General features: G+C 36.8%; 1 protein-coding gene across 5 annotated transcripts in view; it reads left to right on the forward strand.

Annotated features, from left to right (window-relative positions):
• Window positions 1-21,194, forward strand: part of LOC150108743 (twitchin-like) — a 2,666,638-nt gene that overhangs the window by 1,274,254 nt on the left and 1,371,190 nt on the right. For all 5 annotated transcript variants that reach the window (XM_090390962.1, XM_090390961.1, XM_090390964.1 and 2 more), the window contains one exon: window positions 7,847-7,942. In XM_090390962.1, coding sequence (XP_090247088.1) covers window positions 7,847-7,942 — 96 coding nt within the window. The remainder of the gene's footprint in view (window positions 1-7,846; window positions 7,943-21,194) is intronic.

The raw sequence follows: 21,194 nt of genomic DNA on the forward strand, positions 1-21,194 counted from the left end.
TAGACCTCCATATAATAATAGAGACACCTGAAATAATAGAGACACCCGAAAGCAAACAAGAAGCTATGCCGATGTGACCTGTACAACTAGACCAATTCCAGAACAAAATCAACCAACAGCACCTAAAAACCTAACAGCTATTATTACGGCCTCACTAGCAAACATGCAACAAAATTTCAGCCTATCGAACCCTACTGAAACCTCCACTAAAAGATTTCTTCGTGAAACACAGGTCATCCTCACACTTCTCATAAATGAATAGTAACAAACTCATTCCAGCATCTCTTCAGATAGTTGCTTGCAATGCAAATGGCCTTAAAAACAAAATTCTGGAACTCTGACACTTCACATCTAGGTATCAACCAGATGTTATTTTAATCAGTGAAACTCATTTAAAACCCTCAGACAATCCTACAATAAGGGGCTATCACCTATACAGAAATGACAGACTACTCTACAGAGGCGGCTGCACTGCCTTCTTCATTAAAAACTACATTAAGCACCACTCTGTGAGCATTCCTTCAACCACTAACCTTGAGATCACAGGAGTGGAAGTAGTCACCAGCTCCACTGGCAAACTGAAAATCTACTCAGCTTACAACCCTCCCCAACAATCTCTACTTCAATATGATCTAAATGCCATTTTATGCACCAGAGAGCCCACCATTATTGCCGGGGATCTGAATTCCAAGCATCCTGCGTGGAATTGTACATCCACAAACAAGAATGGTTGCATCCTTTACAATTACTTAGGATCAAGCAACGCTGTTGTGGCAGGCCTCACCGAACCAACTCATCTCACTACGTTCGGCACTGCTGACATCCTGGATATAGCTATCCTTCAGGATATTAAACTTCAATTCAGCATATCTATGGATGAACTATCATCCGATCACAATCCAATTCTAGTACAGCTGGGAAATCAAGAATACCTATGTCCTCCTTCTCACTCCTACATTGCATGGGAAAGACTGTTAGCAGCACTGAAGGATTATATTGGACCTGTTCCTCACATACGCACAAAAGAAGAAGTAGAAACTGCAGTTACAAATCTCACACAACAAATTAATTCTGCTATAAAGGTTGCTTCCTCCTACAAATCTGCCCACAAGCCAGATCGTTTGCCTGAAGACATCATGAACTTGGTCAGAGACAAAAACAGAGCTAGGAAAAGATACCGTAACACGTGTGCACCACAAGATAAAATAAATCTAAACAGATTAAATGGGGCAGTAAGAGATGCACCCAAAGCCCATAAAGACCAAGTATAGGATGAAAAGTTATCCTTCATTTTATCTACTGATCACTCCATCTGGGGACCACTGAAAAATATCAAAAACAAAGACAGATCCCTTCCCCCAATATTCTCTGACCAGGGCCTTGCTCACACAGATGTAGACAAAGCAGAAGTTATAGCACGCAACTTAGAGGAGCAATGCAGGCCTTCGTATGGAAACCTTGACTTTGACCACATATATAAGATTCACAGCAAGGTCAGACACTCACTCAAACTTCCTATCTCCAGCACTGACCATATTGCACCAACATCACCTGCTGAGTTATATGACATTATTAAAAAATTAAAGAACAAAAAAGCTCCTGGGCCAGACGGCATTACTAATCGGGTGATTAAGCTTCTGCCCCGAAAAGCAGTAGTGCACCTGACCAGTATAATAAATGCAATTTTAAGATTTCACCATTTTCCTTCCACCTGGAAACTGGCTGACGTAATTCCTATACTCAAGTCAGGCAAAGACCCACACCTACCGCAAAATTATCGTCCAATCAGTCTTATCTCAAATCTGGGTAAGGTTGCAGAGAAGGTCATCCTCTCATTACTCAAAACCTCAGTAAATGACCTAAACATCCTCCCTAAAGGACAGTTTGGTTTTCGGCAACACCATAGTTATATTCAGCAAATCCACAGAATTGTCGAATACATCACCACCAGCTACAACTGGCGCCAGTGTACAGGAGCTGTTTTCATAGACTTATCCAAAGCATTTGACAAAATCTGGCATTTTGGACTCCTGCACAAACTTATCTCAGCCGGTACTTCACTAAAAATGGTTCATTTAATCCACTCATATCTTCAGAATAGATCAATGCAAGTTAAAATCAACAGTTCTACATCGTCCCAGCACCATATCTTTGCTGGAGTGCCGCAGGGATCTCTACTGGCTCCATTGCTGTTCTCTATATACATGTCAGACATCCCACACAATCCGATGACTTCCATTTTGGCCCTGTATGCAGACAATACAGCAATACTAACCAGATCTCTCAAACCCCATTTCATTACCAGAAAGCTTCAAGAAAACATTCTAAAGCTGGAGGGTTAGTTCTCTAAGTGGAGATTGGAAGTCAACCCTCAGAAAAGCTCAGCCATTCTTTTCTCAAAAAGGCCAATGTCTCCTGTAGTAGATGTGTTACTATTCAATACTAAAATTCCCTGGCAGACAGAAACAAATTACCTGGGTGTGATTCTCGACAAAAAGCTATCTTTCAATCAGCACGCTAAGTCCGCATGCACAAAGGCATCTAAAGCCATAGCTCAGATCTAACTGCTAATTAATAGAAATAACAAGCTCAGCAACAGAATCAAATTGCAACTATATCAGATGACATTTCGTCCTATAATCACCTATGCCTCTCCGGCCTGGAGCCACACCTCTAATGCTAACATTATCAAAATACAGCGAGTGCAGAACAAGTGCTTGGGAATGATTCTGAATGCCCCGTGGTATGTTAGAAACAATCAACTCCACAGGGACACAAATATTCCCTATATTTTCTCTTTTCTGCAATCCTTAGCATCCAAGTTTTTCCTAAAGACATCCACACATCCCAACGATTTGGTTCAGCAAGCTGTAGCATACAATCCAACGGACATATTCAAATATAGAAGACCAAAAGCTATATTAGCCTCCTTTAGTAATGTGTAATCTCCATGCCCTTTCAGGGCGAGCAATCTGCTCATAAGTTTTGCCTTCACTGTAACCACAACAGATAGCGGGGAATATGAAAAGCATGTTCCTTCACCCCTAAAGTCATAAATGTCAATTGTCAATTGTCAACCTTAGTATATAGGGTCTAGCTACTCACTGAGGAGACCTCAAAAAAGGTTGAAACCGGTCTGGGTAGTGATCCCACCCATAATGTATTGCAGCATACAACTCTTAGTGAGATGTGCTTTACATTATAGAAAATACTAAGAACAGTGATCAGAGCTTTTCCCACCTTTACTATGAGTTGCACCACTTTTAAACTTGAACTACGTTCAGGTTTAAAAGTGGTGCAAACTTTTAAACCTGAACGCAAACTTAACTGTTTGCTTACTTGGGATTAGGAGTAAAACAACTAAGTTTATAAAATTACTTAGTAACCCTAATATATATATATATGTGTGTTAAAGATACCAAGCTTTTTTAAACCTGGTTTTACTCCCTTTCCCAAGTAAGCAAACAGACAAGTAAGTCAAGTTTGCGTCTGCAAGTCTAGGTGACCCTGCACATAATGTAAGTCAAGGTAACTCGTGGATAAGCTCTGATCACTATTCTTAATATTTACCCTTAATTCAAAACACATTTCCTGGAGGAGATGTATGATGCTGTGTATTAAAGGCAAGGGGCCACTACCCAGATCGGTTTTGACTTTTATTGAGGTCTCATCAGTGGGAGCCAGGCTTAGAAATACCAAGATTTTTAGTAATACAGAGCTTATAAGTATTTCACCAGAACAAGTTACCATAAGGTGTTTTGACCTTATTAAATAAAAATCTCAGAATGAGAGATAGATGTAGAAAGTATTTTACCTTGGGTATAATAAATGTTAAAGATACCAAGCTATTTTAAACCTGGTTTAACTCCATTTCCCAAGTAAGCAAACAGATAAGTAAGTCAAGTTTGCGCCTGCAAGTCTAGGTGACCCCGCACATAGTGCAAGTAAAATGGAGTAAAACCAGGTTTAAAATAGCTTGGTATCTTTAACATTTATTATACCCAAGGTAAAATACTTTCTACATCTATCTCTCATCCTGAGATTTTTATTTAATAAGGTCAAAACACCTTATGGTAACTTGTTCTGGTAAAATACTTATAAGCTTTGTATTACTAAAATCTTGGTATTTCTAAGCCTGGCTCCCACTGATGAGACCTCAATAAAGGTCGAAACCAGTCTGGGTAGTGGCCCCTTGCCTTTAATACATAGCATCATACGTCTCCTCCAGGAGATGTGCCTTGCATTAAGGGTAAATATTAAGAATAGTGATCAGAGCTTATCCACCTTTACCACGAGTTGCCTAGACTTGCACTACGTGCAGGGGTCTCCTAGACTTGCAATACTTGCAGGTGCAAACTTGACTTAATTGTCTGTTTGCTTACTTGGGAAAGGGAGTAAAACCAGGTTTAAAATAGCTTGGTATCTTTTACATTTATTACACAATTCACAATTTTCTCAGAACCATATATATATATATATATGGTTCTGAGAAAATTGTGAATAGAAAGTTTATAACACGTTCCCTGCCAACTACGAGTATACTCGTAGTTGGTATATGAGCCTTATAAGCTAACTACGAATATACTCGTATGTCGATTACCACCGACAACGAGATTACTTGTACTGACCTTGAAGAAGTGAAAATGCTTGGTGTTTGGAGTGTAGCAGCGAACATGTGTATACTCGTAGTTGGCATATGAGCCTCACAAGCCAACTACAAATATACTCGTATGTCGATTACAGCCTGCAACGAGATTACTCGTACTGACCTTGAAGAAGTGGAAGTGTTGGCTTGTGGTAACAAACTATGCCCAAAGAACGTGGCAGCGAACATGTTAATTGGCAATTATTTGAAAGATTTGCTGAATTAAAGCAATAAAAAGCAATTGACTGAAACACAACAGTTCAACAAGCCATTTATTGAGATTGGTAAAGCCATTAATGACTGGCAGTTTGTCTATGGGCAACTTATTATGAAAATAAATTATTATTATTACAAGGCCTTTCCACTTGGTACACCTCTTCATGGTAAGGGGGGGGGGGAAACCTTCCAGTGATGGTTCTGGCCCTTTGCATTCTTCCACTTTTCTATACTTCTCCTGAGTCTTTTTCATTATCCATCCTCCAGACCAGTATTGCTGGAATCCAGTGCACTGCCACTGTATATGCAATGAGACCAGCAGATGAAAGAGGCAGGGAGAGATCTTGGTAGTCTTGCATTACTTTGTGGAAGGTGTCATTTAAGAAAATATCAAAAACAACACAAACATATATTGCTTTTCCATCATTTGATGACTTCAACATACCCTGAACTTTATTTTCATGGGTAATTCTCTGTGAAATATATTAGTCACCCAAATTATTACAGTTCCACTCCTGGAGTTACTTCTAAAATGTGATCCCTCTTTATGTGATTCCCTTTTTAAGTTCCTTTCACAAATATTAAAGAGATGATATCTTGATCCCTAGTTTTTACCAGAGCAGAGCATGATCGCTTTGTATAGAGAACCATGGACACATTTTCATTTTTCTAATATCAATGAATGGGACACTTCTGGTGGAGGCATTGTGACGGTTTGAGGAGACATATCATTAGGTGGATGCACCAACTTGCATATGCTTCCTAGCATAACCATGAATGTTGCAACTTCTAGAGACATGGTCCTGGATCCCTATCTTCATCTGTACGCAGGTTCAATAGGGAAGAAATTTATCTTACAAGACAATAATGCTTGTCCTCATTGAGTGAAGCTCATGGACCAGTATCTTTAAGAAGGAATTATTATATGTATGGACTTGCTAGTCAGGTCTCCTAACCATTAATCCTATTGAGCATGGTGAGGATGCTCTAGGTAGATTTTTTACTGTTCTCAACACCTCTTCCCCAAAACCTTAAGAGCTTAGGAGTGCTTTGCAGGTGCAATAGTTCTCATTACTAAGATCATGCACACCATTATAAGCAGTATAAAACACCGTTTCGTATGCTGTATTGCTGTGAGGGTGACCACATTCCTTATTGTGTCACTTGGACAATATAATTTTGAACTCTTGTTTTTGATAAGTGTCTTCATGTACTCTTTTATTTCTGAATTAAATTGTTTGTTTACCGATTTTGTGGGTATTTCACATCTCATATCATACTGCTTTTCATCGAATTACATAAAAATTCATCATACAGTTTTTTTAAGTTATCATGATTTTTTATGTTCCTTAATAATATATGGAAATCGGCATACTTTAATTTCATTTGTTTTATATTGTTATTTAAATTTCTTTTCTATATTTTTGCTATGTGCATTGTGAATGGTCATGAACATCACTGAAAATTCTGCTGATAATAAATAATTTACCTGGGATAAGTTATCCCATAATTTAATCATTATGCTAGGATTACCATAGGTATCTATACTTGGCTGATGTTATTTATCTTGTATATTAATGCTATTCAGCAAAGCTGAATAAAGTGATATTCAGTTGTTAGCTGATGATGCTAAGTTTATTTCATGGTATATCTGATACAGAATCCCTGCAGGCTGACTTGAACAGACTAATTCTGTAAGCAAATATTAATTAATGTCAGTTTAATCTTTCTAAGTGCATTTAAATTGCATTTAAAAAGAAAGAACATTATGAGAAGATTTTTGTATTGATGGGAATTTGTTACAAATAGTTTAAGAAGCTGATGGGAATTTGTTACAAATAGTTTAAGAAGCTGTAGACTTCTGTGTTATGTTAGAGAATTAAAGTTTAAGTGACACATTGCTAATGTCGTTGAGGCATTGATAACTACATTGTTAAAGAGGACATTAACTTATATTAAAAGAAAGGCATTCTTCCATTTTGCTAGGCTTTGATGAGATCACATCTGCACTACTGTTCACAGATAATAGACTTCTGGGGGATTCCAGGATGATGGGGAGACTATTAAAAAGATTCATTTTCAAGTAACAAAGTTAACTGTTCTATGGGATGCACATATTAAGTGAGATTGAAAGTTTGGAGTCTTCAGAATTTCAGGAATAGACTGAGGAGAGGAGATATGACAGAAACAATTAGTAATGGGAACATATAAAAAGATGTAAGTGAGATTTTGTTGCTTATGCAAGGTGATGGTGGTAAGTCATGATCATCCCAGAAAACTGACTGTGTAGTCGGGTAGCATGAAGCCCAAATTCTTCTCATAGCATGTAGTAAGTATGTAGAATGGATTATCATTATATGTGAGTGCCTTTTTGGTTAATACATTCAAAGAGTAATATGATATGTATTTAGTAGGCATAAATGACTGAAAAAGGACTCTCCTTCAGTATGTTCTTGGATGTGATATGGCTGATAATAATATGATGATAATAATAATAATAATATGCTAAAAATAACATGCAGCATAAAAAAAACAGTAATGCATAAAGCACGAGGCTTTGACTCCAATGAGATAATAATGATAATGATAATATTTCTAGTGACAAAGGCTGGAACATAAGCAAGACTTGGAAAGAATGGAAGTTAGATTTCTCATATTATTGTTATTATTATTATTGTTATTATTATTAAGAGAGACTTCCAGGGAGTCAGGAACTCATCGAGAAAGGCCATACTATTTGCACCAGCTACCTGTTCTTGTATTCATTCACGCTATTTGCAAACTCAACATCCAAAGGCAATCCATTCCAATCATGCACCAATAGTTTATAGTATATAAATAGACGTCAAATAGTTCATTAATTACTATTACACATATTGATTATTCAGATATAATTGTAATTATATAAATGTCTAATACATATTGAGTTTCATTATTTTCAAGCTTATATTTTTTTATTTAAAATGAATTTCAAATTATTTTTAGGACAAGAGTATAAATTTAGAGTGAGAGCAGTGAATGCTGAAGGTGAATCTAATCCACTTGATGCTGATAAATCTATATTAGCTAAGAATCCATACGGTGAGTAAATCATTAAAAAAAATCAGAGGTTTATTACAAAATGAAATTCTGTATTTGTCCATTCAATATTTTAAATTAAAGTGATCATTTAGAGTTTAAGGAAAAATTCTAATGATCTCTAAAAGAACAACTCTGTCCTTGGGGAATGAAATGAGTATTTTTACGTAGTGTTCATTATATATCCATATGAACATTTCATGGATAAACATTTTTATTTAGGTTTTGATGAACAATCCCAAGTGTAAGAAATATTTAAGTTGACTGGTTTTTGGATTTGTATAGTGTTTAGGAGTTGTATAAGTGAGATATAGTGTATTGAACAGAAAAGAAAACCAAGGTTTTTGGAGAAAAAAATTCTCTGGACAGTTTAATTCCTGTTAACGTTCCAGCTACCTTATTTCAGAATAAATAAAGAAATGAGTTTTTTTTCATGCAGAGTTGTGAATGATTGGAATGCCTTGCCTGAGAGTGTGGTGTCTGCAAGGAGTTTGAGTGTGTTTAAGACATGGTATGATGAGCTGTGTGTGTTATAAAAGGACCTCCCAGATGAGTCTTTGACTCTATGAGGTCTTGGGGTAATAATAATAATAATAATGAGTTAGGACAATAGTACATCCTAGTGTCACTATTGTCTGTATAGTGACAATATATAGCCAATTTTGTCCAGACTATATATAGCCTGGACAAAATTGACTGCAGCCTTACTTGTATCTTTATTATATGTGCTTCTTTTTATATTTATACGTATATCAATCCCCCTCCCCCCCACACACATGTAAAATCACATGAAGGAATCTGTTGATATTTCTTGAAAGCTAGTGATTGCAGTTCTTGAGGAAAACATTAAGGGAAAGACTGTTCCAAAGAACAGAGATAAATGGAATGAAAGAAGAGGATTTTTAAGCAAAACCATGAGTGACAGATGCTTATATTTCTGGATTAGAGGAAAGTAAGGAAATTATGTTTGCCAATTCATTGGACTGTATTCTTGAAAATACCTGTAGGAACGGTATAAGGCAAAAACTGAATATATTTGAAAAAGTGATTGGAGTAAACCTCTGTGTTTGGTGTGGGGGGGGGGTGAAAGAGAGAGAAGTAATTTATTAAATGACTGTCCTCTTCTGGATAGCAACAAACATTTTTAGGGAGGTTTCGATGCACCATCCCAAATTTCAGAATAAAGCATTAGGAGTTATATAGTTGAGATATAGTGTATTGAACAGAAAAGATCCAGGGTTTTTGGAGGTCGAATGTGCTATGAATATGATGTGTTTGTGCCACATAAAGGATAGAAACATAAGCAGCCTTTGAAGTGATATCTGATCTCAACTGGTGGTCTCAACATTATCTAAGATAAGGAGAATTTGAAGTGAAATTATGTCATTCTTAAGAGAGAACTATCTTCTTTCCAATAGCCTGGACAAAAGTGCAGACCTCTGGGATATTCTGGCTTTGCCAGATAAAATTTTAAAAGCATAAACATGTGCCCAGACATGTAGTGAATGCTAAAGAGGAATCTGGCACCCAATTACAAAAAGCAGAAGTTAGACCATAAGATGAAAGCTTGGTAATTTGATCTCTATGTATACTTGACAAATGTTATCAGAATGTCTAGAGCAACCATACAAGTTTTTCCATATCTTGCTATGGATTGTGTCGAAAGCAATAAGAGATATAAGTTTGGCAAGGAGATCTACTGTGCACTGAAAATGTGGAATCCATATTATTATTATTATTATTAACATCTGACCTCTATGGAGTCAGAGACTCATCATGGAAGGTACACACTATTGCACACAATGCTCATCCAACTGTGCCTTAAACTGATTCAGTGTGTCTACATTCACAACACACTCTCTCGCAATGCATTCCACTCACCAACCCTTCTCCATGTAAAGAACATTCTCCTCTGCTCACACCCTCCTTATATAATTTCTAGCCATGGCCTTTTGTTGTACCCCCACTCTCCCATTCTATAAAAAATCTCTTTCATATCAACCTGATAACAACCCTTAACTGACTGATATGTCTCAATCTCCCCCCCCCCACACACACCTCCTCCTATTCATAAAGCTTTGCAATTTTCATTCTCTCAATCTGTCCTCGTACTCCACATTCCAAAGACCACTGACCACCTTTGTGAATTTATTCTGGACCCTTTCTAACATATCCTCATCACCATGAAAACCCAGCAACCAAATTCATGCACAGTAATCCATATGAGGCCTGATCAAGGCCTCAATGGCATCATAATCTCTTTATTTCTGCATTGCAGTGTACTCCACATCATTGTCATTATCCGATGTGATATCTTCACAACTTATGCAATGTGGCCCCTGAATTTCAGGTCCTTGGCCACCACCACTCCCAAATCTCTAATCTCCTCTACCTCCTTTAAAGATTTCCTCACTAAGTATATACATTGCATCCAATTCTTGTGCATTGAATTTCAAAACCTTACACCTTGCAACATTGATCTGAGAGTTTCAATTACCTGCCCATTCATGCAATCTGTTCAAATCCTCCTGTAAGGCCATAACATCTGCTTGACACTACATTGCTCTCCTTAATTTTACGTCATCTGCAAATAGCTGCATTCTTAAGCTGATAAACCCATCCAAATATCATTAATATAAAAATTGAATAACAATGATCCCAAAACTGATCCCTGTGACACATCACTAGTCACCTTTCTCTTACAGTATACTTCATTCCCATATAAAACTTACTGATACCTATCTGACAGCCAGTCACTGATCCAACTCTAATAATAAATTTAGTTTAATCCTTTATCTAAGTGTGAGCAAACAAAGTTTGCACCTGAAAATATCTTCAGGACTGGAGTAAGGTAGTACAACACTGGGTAACTCGTGGCAAAGGTGGACCAAGTTAACATCACTCCTATCTCAGTCTCCCATAATGCAAAACACATCTCTTTGTGGATATGTATAATGTTATGCATTAAGGGAAGGGCCACTACCCAGACTAGTTTTGACCTTTATTGAGGTCTCTTCAGTGGGAGCCAGCTCCAGAAGTGGAGATACCAGGCAGAAGCAATAGCGAGGTCATCTTTACCTATAGGAGTTGCCAAATGGTGTGCCACCTTTTTTATTAAATTATTCTGGATTTAGAGAAAGATGTTGAAAGTTTATTTTTCACTTGGTTAGATAGATTATAATAAATTTAGTTTAATCCTTTATCCAAGTGTGAGCAAACAAACTTTGTGCCTGAAAATATCTTCAATACTGGGATAAGATAGTACAACCTTATCCCAGTATTGAAGGAGATGTGTTTTGCATTATGGGTGATACTGAGATAGGAGTGATGTTAGCTTGATCCACCTTTGCTACAAGTTGCCCGATGTTGTACTCCCTTACCCCAGTCCGGAAGATATTTTCAAGCGCAAACTTTGTTTGCTCACACTTGGATGAAGGATTAAACTAAATTTATTATAGTCTAACCAAGTGAAAAATAAACTTTCTTATCCAACTCAGAAGTCTGTTATTCAATCCCATCTATTTCTATTTATTTAACAGCTTGGCATGTGGCAGTCTATAAAAAGCTTTTGCAAAATGCAAGTACACCAGTGTATATTTATCTCCTCTGTCCAAGTTATTTCTCACCTTGTTAAAGTACATAAGTAAGTTAATAAAACATTATCTCACTTTAACAAACCCATGCTGATAACCACAGAGAAGACTGATGTTACCAACTCATTTCTGTATTGTACTTCTCACCAATCTCTCTGGTACCTTCACCACAACTCCAGATATACAGATTGGCCTATAATTTGAAGCCACAGCCTTATCATTACATTTATGCAGTGGAACAATTTTATCCTCCTTCTATTCTCTTGGAACTGCTGTTGTTGTTGTTGTAGTACTCTTATTAAACATGCATGCCATTGCTGCTGCTAAATCCCTGGAACATTCCCTTAAGACACTTGGTAATATTTAATCCAATCCTGTCGCCTTAATGACATCAAGGTTATTTATTTCTGCAAATACGTCCTGCTCACTCACAATTTAGCCATCCTCTCCTATGTCTTCTACACTTGAGTTTCTCATGATTTCACCTTCACGAGGATGAAACACCCTTATAAATTGATTGCTGAATACCTCAACAGTGTTTTCTGCAGCAGTTACCATTCTACCATTTTCTTCCATCAACATCATCTTACCATAATCATTATTCCTTCTACTTGCCATATATCTAAAAACTCTTCAGGGTTTTTCTTTGCCTGATTTCACAATTTCTGCTTATACTTTACTTTTGTTTTTCTTATTGAGTCAGTCTTCTGGCTTTTTCTTTATACTCTTCATGTAACTGATTATTACCATTATGGATCTTATACAGCCTCCAAATTACCTTCTTCTTCCAGATTTCATTCTTCAGAAATTACCATATTATCTTTACAATTAAAATGGATGAATGAAGGCATTTCATGTCCCCATTCATCCATTTAACACCTACCTTATTCAGCTTTTGGCCTTTGGAATATATTCACACATCGAATGCTGTTATGTATTTCTTTATCAGTTCCCAAGTAGCATTTATTTCCATAACACTCAATTTCTCATTCAATGTTATAGTTCCAAGCTGTCTCCTAAGCTTGTAATAATCACCAATCTTGTAATTCCACATATATCCTTTAATCACAGAGGTCTGCATATTGCTAGCTATGATCCAGGTGATCCCTTCATGGTCACTCTCACCAAGTGGAGGAAAGTGTGAAACTCCACTCACAATTACATCCATATCAAATTATGAGATCTAAAACTCTTGATCCTTGCATGCCCTCTTTTACATGCTGCCTGAGATAGTTATATCACTCTCAAGAACTCGAGAAATTCATTTTCCTTATTCCCAAATGCTATCTCTTCATTCCAGTCTACATGGCCATAATTAAAATTGCCCATAATATTTACCTTTCCTTTGTTCACTAACCCAAGTTGTTTATACCTTTCTTCATCATCACCATCCAAATTCCCTGGTCTGCAACAACATCCAACTAAGTATGACTTCTTGTCAACCTCCACCTCACATCACACTGCCTCATAATCATTGCCATTATTGTCCTCTTTCGTGTTTATCTTATGTGGATATGTGAGGGGGGACTAGAAGTTCTGATAAACACCCAGAACAAAAATTATACCAAAGCAATGGACATATGGTGTCGCCATTTGATTGGTAAGTCCTTCATCTAGTGAAGCTGTTGATAACCCTCTACATTGTTTTTGGAAGAATTAAAATGTGGGCATTGAGATTATTGTTTGATAGTGATCTTTCAGATTGCTTACATCCATTATGTATTTATTTTTTAAATCAAACTCTGTATAGGATTACTACTTTACTGTTTGATAGATGCCAGATGAATGAAACAGCTTGTACCGATGACACAGAATGAACATTCACTCTGAATTAGTTTTGAGTATATATGGGGAGTGAAATCCTAGATGTATCCATTTGCTTTGGCTGTCAGGTTTGAAAAAAAAAAAAGGACTGATGAAGAGGAAGATAAGGTTGATTTTCTAGCATAATCTTTGGGTAATATCAAGAACCAGAAAGCTCAAGTGCTCTTTGAGTAGAAAACAAGTTTTCTGTAATTTGATCCTTTAAAGTAGTTTGATTTTTTTTCATCATCACCAAATTTCTAACATATATCCTCAGGGGGATGTATAGGATATTTTGACAGTACTATTTGAAAAAGTTGCATCATTACTGACTATTGACAATTTTCCTCCAAATTAATGTTATCTGTCAAGACTCAAATATTATAAGATCTTGCATTCCTTTCTTCTAAAGCACTTTTATCTGTATCAATCCACTAGATCTTGCTCTATCTCTGGTTCTTTTTTCCTACCATCTTGGCAAAAAGTGCTTGTCTTGTTAATCTTTTCTCTTCATTCTGTTTAAGTGCCCATACCACCTGAGATTACTTATTCTAACACATTTCTAAATGATAACAATATCAAGTTCTTTCTTCATATCCTCATTTTTAATATGATAATACCATTGATGTCATCTGTTCACTTCCCTAATATTTTTCAGAACTCTCATATCTGTGGTCTCTAGTCTTTGATCAAGCATAATCAAGATGTTTTGAACACCATCTTGTGTACAGCTAATTTTGACAAATTTCTCTTGAATTCCACATAAATTTATTTAGTTGACTTTTTACCGTAGCGCCAGCCTGGTTTGCCGAGTGATTAGCGTGTCTGCTCTCCAGCCAAGAGGCTGTGGGTTCAAATCCTACCATGGGCATGGGTGTTTGTGATTGTCCTACAAACTTTGTGTGGAAAGGGAATCTGCGACCCTACCACTTATTCTAGCAGAAGACATCATTGCCAAAACCATCTGAGATATGGCATCTATGGAAGTCAAATGTGCAAACTTTAAATTAAATTTTTTTTTAAATTACCATACCAGCTTTAATTATTCTGTTATCTATTTCTATATTTAATCTGTCATCCTCACTAAAAATTGTGCCTAAACAACTGAAATGTTTTTCTTATTTTATAGATTATCCATTTGGACAGTTTATGTTCTTAATGCTTCTGCCTATTTTCATTGTCTTTGTCTTTTTATTTTTGATTTTCATACCAGATTTATCACATTAGTTATTCAGTTTAGTCAGGGAACCTTGCAGACCTGTACTGGATTTATTTAGAAGAATAATACTATCTGCATAAATAAAGAACTGAAATTAACCATTTTCCAGTTTTGATATCAGGCTTAATAATATTTTCTATCATAATGTGATCCATATTTGATTATGAATAACAATAGAGATAATGCTCATCCTTGTCTCATTACATGATTTATATGATTTATATATGTCTCATATATGATTGAGACTTTTAAACTGTTGAGAGGTGGTTACAGGGTTGACACTGGGGAGTTCTTTTGCTTGGTTGAACAGCGGGAAGGAGTGATGACAAGAGGCCATTCCTGGAAGTTACGAAAGGAAACTGTGAGCAAAAGGGTGAGATGTGGCTTCTTTGTGTGGAGGGTTGTTGAATCGTGGAATGCATTGCCTGATGGAGTGGTGAGAGCGAGAACAGTCAATGAGTTTAAGGAGTGGTATGATAGACTGTGTGTTTCTTATGGGGGACCTCCCCTCGATGAGTCTTGACAGACTTTATGTTCTTAGGAAGGACCTCCCACGATGAGTCTTTTGACTCCATGGAGGCCTGAATAATAATAATGATTTAACATCAAACCATCTTCCTGTATCTTCTTCAGTTCTAATTACTGAATACAGATTAATATAATTTCCCATTGACACCATACAACTGTAGTGTTTTGGTGAGTTTTTCTCTTGGTACCTCATCATATGCATTTTTCAAATCTACAAAACTTAAATACAGATCCTTGTTATATTCCCTTGGCTTCTCCAGTTGTGTTGAAGTAAAAATTTGATCCTGACAATCTCTGTGTGATCTGAATCCAGTTTGTACTTCTCCAAGCTTCCCTTCTACAATTTTTCCTTTTATTCTTTTTATTGATTTTTTATTTTATTTGTTTATGTATTTTTAGAAAGACAGAAGCAGCTGATCAGCTTCTTGAACTTTTTTTTTTTTTTTTTTTTTTTTAAACTCTCACAATATGAGCAAAATGCTGTTATATGCTGGCAGGATTAATAGAGGAGAATCTGTTGATGTTCTTTTTTGAGGAGCTAGAAGTTGTAGTCTTTTCAGGGAAAGGATGTTTCTGAGAAGAGATAGATAAGGTGAAGGATGAATGGTAGTAACAGGCTTGGTGTGTTAGCAGTCAAAATATAAAAGGATTTTACTGTTGTTCATGTTTTTGTAGGTTTAGCAGAAATGGGGATGGGGCAGTGAAAGGCATCATTTCTGCTGAACTCCATTGAAGTATGTAGAAAAGAACAATGCAGAAACCAACTTTTACTGAGAAATGGATTGTTCATTATTTGAACTGTCTTCTTTTCTATAGCATCAAGAATTTTTAGAAAGATATTTGGTGCCCTACCCAAAATGTGAGAGATCTGGTCTATACAGCTGAGCTGAGTATTACTGAAAGAGGAATAAAGAAGTAGTGCTGAGGTCTTTTATGTCAAAAAAAGAGAAAAATTTCATTTTAGAAGCATTCAAAATTAATACATCATGATCACCTCATTGTAGGATGGAATGTTGATTGGTGTTCAGAGCAGTGATTATAGATGTTTTCTTGAAGCTTGATGTGTTTAAGCAATGCAAAGAGCGTAGAGTACTGTCATTGGCAAAACTATGGATTTGAGATCAATAGGAGAAAGTCATATATATATATATAAATCTAAACAGATAACACCATTCATCCTTCATTCATTGTTGTTGGAAAAAGTCATTAGCTTGTTGTCCAGATATGACAACAGTGAACTGAGAAGGAGAGCAGAGATAATGAACAGTATGGCTGAGTTGTGAGGCAAAGGGGACTCAATTTGCTATTCTATGGAGTGAATTGGAAAGAAAGTTGGAATGGTTTAAAGTTGATGGATTGCATTTGAATGGTTTTGGAGTTGGGCATTTAGAAAGGCAATTGTTTTCTGAGAAGTCACAGAGTCAAGAAGTTAATGTAGCAAATGACCAGAGTCTACTTGTGAAGCAGAATAGCACAACTATTGTACAATAGTTGTACAACAGGAGGAAGATGGATACGAGGTTGAAGATGTGGTTGTAGAGGCACAGGGTGACGGAATGCATAAAGGTGAGGATGAGACAGGTAGGAATGGAAATCAGAGTCGGGATCAAGGAAATGGGAGTAGTCAAACCAAAGAGAGAAGTATGGTAAAGCAACTAGAATAGAGAATGCTGCTGCTGGTAGAATAACCTCAAAGGTACAGGGATTGTTATGTTTGTTCACAAATGTAAGGCATATTCGAAACAAGGGAGCTGAGTTTGTTGCATTGATTGAGTCAGTATGCACAAAGATAATAGGAATAAGTGAAATTTGGTTGTCTGAAGAGGATGTTGAAAAAAAACCAAGTTAAACAGCTCCTGTTCTTTAACTTGTTTGTAAACAATATGTCATGTGAACTTAGTGGGAATCTTCAGTTGTTGGTTGATGATGCAAAATTGGGGAGAATTATAAGTAGCACTGCTGATGTTAATTCTCTTCAGGAAGATTTTAATAGACTTTTTTCTTGGACAAAAGAGTGGGGTTATAGTTTTAATATTAATAAGTGCAAGGTGTTGCATTTTAGAGCATAGGAATATGACTGTGTACTATATTTATGGTGCCAGACTGCAGAAATTGAATGAAATTAAGATTTGATAGTGATCTTAGACAGTAGATAGACTGAAGTTTAGAGGGCATATTGCAAGTGTTTCAAATACTGCACATTGTAGTGCTGCTATAATAAGAAGTAGTACTCTAACATGTAGGGATAAGGAAGTAATTGAACACTGAATAAAGCACTGATCAGACCACACATGGACTATTGTGCTCAGATTTGGTGTTGCCTGGTTTTTCAGTGTGATTTGGAAACATTGGAGAGGGTCCAGAGATGAGTGACTAAGACAATATCAGGACTTTGGAATGCAGGCTATGGAGAGAGGTTGAAGAAATGTGGATTGCAGAGTTTGGTGGATAGAAGAAAAAGAATTGATATGATAGAGACATTTAAGTTAGTGAGTGGATTTTATTGGTTTAATCCAGATGGGATTATTAAAAGAGTAGAAGGTGAGAGTGGAAAAGCCAGAGACCATTCCTGGAAGTTATGTAATAGTGTAGTGAAGGGGGTGTGAGGAGTCGATTTTTTACATGGAGAATTGTTAGTGAATGTTGGAATGCATTAGTAGAATGTGTTGTTAAGGAGTATTAAGGATTTTAAGATTCACTATGACAAATATGTTGTCATTTGAATGAACCTCTCATGATGAATCTGCTGACTCCATGAAGGGTGCAATAATTATAATAATAATCATCAGAACACACAGAATGACTATAAAAAAAAACGACAAAAAAAAAACTGATGACTAATTACAAAGGATGGAAGACAAACACATGAGACTGGAATTTCTTAGCAGCCTTCTATGTCAGATGATATCATATGCCTTGGAAATTAGAGTGCTACAACACAGATTTCTCCATACCTTTCCATGTCATTTGTTCTGAGTGATCAATGATTAGTTAACAGTTTTCCAGATGAAAAAGTTGTCTGTTAATGACCTTCTCCATCACTTTAGACAGCGATGGGTATGCTGGCTGACTATAAAGTATATATAGAAGTGATAAAGGACAGATGTTAGTTGAGGAGAACATCTCTTTTCTACAGTCAGTGAGATACGTGAGGACCAGAAGCCTTTTTTGTATATGATTGTTTAAGGTCTTCCTGGCAGAAGGTCACAGCTGGCATGCATTGCCATCTGTGATTGGAATGGTTGGAGGTGATTTACCACGGTTGTCTCTTTAGGCATTGGAAGAAAAGAGTGATGCCTGATGGTTACCTTTGCCTAAAAAAAGAGAGAGAAAGGCGGAACACAGATGGAGAGCAGTTGCACTTATTGGCCTCACAAGGTGTATGAAGGCTGGCCTGCCATTTGTGCAGAGGTGAGGTTGGACTGCAAATGGAGGTTTATAGTCCTTTAAGGAAAATTTTTATAGTACAGGTGACTTTACCAAAGCAGAGAGGTAGTAACAATGAAAGAAAAGTGTAAGAAACAGCAGGAGAAACTGTGATTAAAAGTTAGTTCGGTAAATTTGAATCTGGACAGTGTGAACAGATATTGACCAGCAGTTGATTGTATATTTACATTTTTAAATGAAAGTGGTAGCAGCCAGTTGAGTAGAACATCATCCTTGAAAATGCCAAAAGAAGAGATGTACGTAAGGCAGAAACAAATATGTCAATGCGATACTGATTGTGATGTAAAAATTCATTCAATCTTCAGTCGAATATTTTCAGCAATGAATTATTATTGTTTCTACTTTGTCTCTATAAAATTAGAAACAATAATAATTCACTGCTGAAAATATTTGACTGAAGATTGAATGAATTTTTACATCACAGCAGATCAGTATCTCATCTCTCTCTCTCTCTCTTTCCCTCCCTCTCTGTCTTTCCCTTTGCTCTATAATTATTGTATTTATCCTAGAGGCCTTAAAACTCTTTGTAGACATACTGCAAAGAAATGATCTTTGCAGTGTCTTTGCAGAGACTCTTAAAATAATACAGTGATAGGGATATTTAGCATACTAAGTGAGGATGATAATAATAATATAATATTGTTATTATTAGTTTAGTAACCTCGATGGAGTCAACAGACTCATAGTGAGAGGCCCACCTCAACTAGCAATATAGCAACATACTTATAATAATGAACTTTGAAGTTATTTACATGCTCTGTGTTCACAATGCATTTCACTCACCAAAAGTTCTCCACATAAATCTGCTCCTCACACCCTTCTTCTCCGCATCTTTATATATACAACTTCCAGGGATGCTCTCATTCTTCCCATCTTAACATCCACTCTTTTTTGTAATTCTTTCTGTATTAATGCAGGTAGCATGTAATAGAAACTTGAAATTACAAACTCTCTGGAAATTACTAATAATTCCAGAGAGTTTGGAATCTCACATAGCATCGTATTCAGGCCCTGGTCAGCATTTCAAACCAATGGAATGCTTCTGGATGTTTGATAAGAGGTCGACCTTGCTCTACTACAGAGGATGAAGACAGATTTTTAGTTATAACAGTAAAATGTAATCAATGCACCACATCAGGCCAGCTTTCAAGTCGACTCCATTCAAGTACAGGTACACAGATATCTCAACAAACTGTGGCAAGACATCTGCAACCAGTAGACCTATATTCCCAAAGGCCTGTAGTCTGTGTTCCTTTATCCACAGATCAAACTAGAGCATGTTTTCAGTGGTGTTGAATCTATAAAAACTGGACAAGACTCCAATGGGCTAATGTACTCTTTGCAGATGAGACTTGTTTTAGTCTTTTCTCCAATTCTAGACCAAACTTGGTTTGGCATAAACAGACTAAAATAAGAAAGTTTTTTACCTTGGGTATATAGTATGTTAAAGATACCAAGCAATTTTATAAGCTAGGTTTTAATCCTATTTCCCAAGTAAGCAAACAGACAAGTATGTCAAGTTTGTGCCTGCATGTAGTGCAAGACTGGGGCAACTCTTGCAAATAGCCATACCTAGGCAACTCTTGTAGGTGGTGCCATACTGAAGCAACTCGTGGTAAAGGTGGAGTAAGTTATATTATATTAAGTATAGTATGTTAAAGATACCAAGCAATTTTATAAGCTAGGTTTTAATCCTATTTCCCAAGTAAGCAAACAGACAAGTATGTCAAGTTTGTGCCTGCATGTAGTGCAAGACTGGGGCAACTCTTGCAAATAGCCATACCTAGGCAACTCTTGTAGGTGGTGCCATACTGAAGCAACTCGTGGTAAAGGTGGAGTAAGATACAATCACTTTCCTTAGTATTTTTCCCCTAATGCAAAGCACATCCCCTTTCGGAGATGCATGATGCTATGCATTAAAGGCAAGTGGCCACTACCAAGACCGGTTTCCCTTTTGTTTAAGTGCGGGGATACCTTTCCAAAAACTCGTAAAATCCCTCGGATCACCCAATAATGAGCGACCCACAGGATCAGAAAGTCAGAAACTCAGTTGGCTCTACACCATGCAGGCTCCACCACCTCCGAGCAGAGCTGCTCATTTGCTCATCTGGAATAACAGCAACAGCCATGCTTCAGTTAACTTCACAGGCTACAGCATTGCCATTCATTACCCCACCATGCAGGCCCTGGGTGACAGCAACAGCCAAGCCTCAGTTAAAACTTCACGGGCTACAGCATTGCCATTCATCACCCAAGCTTCCAACTGGTTTCGAACTTTATTGAGGTCTCATCAGTGGGAGCCAGACCTAAAAATGCTAAGATTGAGGTAATGCAGAGCTTATATGAATTTTACCTAAACAAGTTGCCACAAGGTGCAACTTGTTTAGGTAAGACCTCATTAAATAAAATCTCAGGATGAGAGTAAGATGTAGCAAGTTTTTTACCTTGGGTATATAGTATGTTAAAGATACCAAGCAATTTTATAAGCTAGGTTTTAATCATTTTTCCCAAGTAAGCAAAGAGACAAATATATCAAGTTTGCACCTGCACATAGTGCAAGACTGGGGCAACTCTTGCAAGTAGTGCCATACTTAGGCAACTCTTGTAGGTGATGTCATACTGAGGCAACTCATGGTAAAGGTGTAGTAAGCTCCAATCACTTTCC

This window comes from Typopeltis vanoorti, chromosome 3 (genome assembly GCF_054136105.1).
Source record: "Typopeltis vanoorti isolate ZY-2024b chromosome 3, IOZ_Tvanoo_1.0, whole genome shotgun sequence".
In the NCBI taxonomy this organism is placed as follows: domain Eukaryota; kingdom Metazoa; phylum Arthropoda; class Arachnida; order Uropygi; family Thelyphonidae; genus Typopeltis; species Typopeltis vanoorti.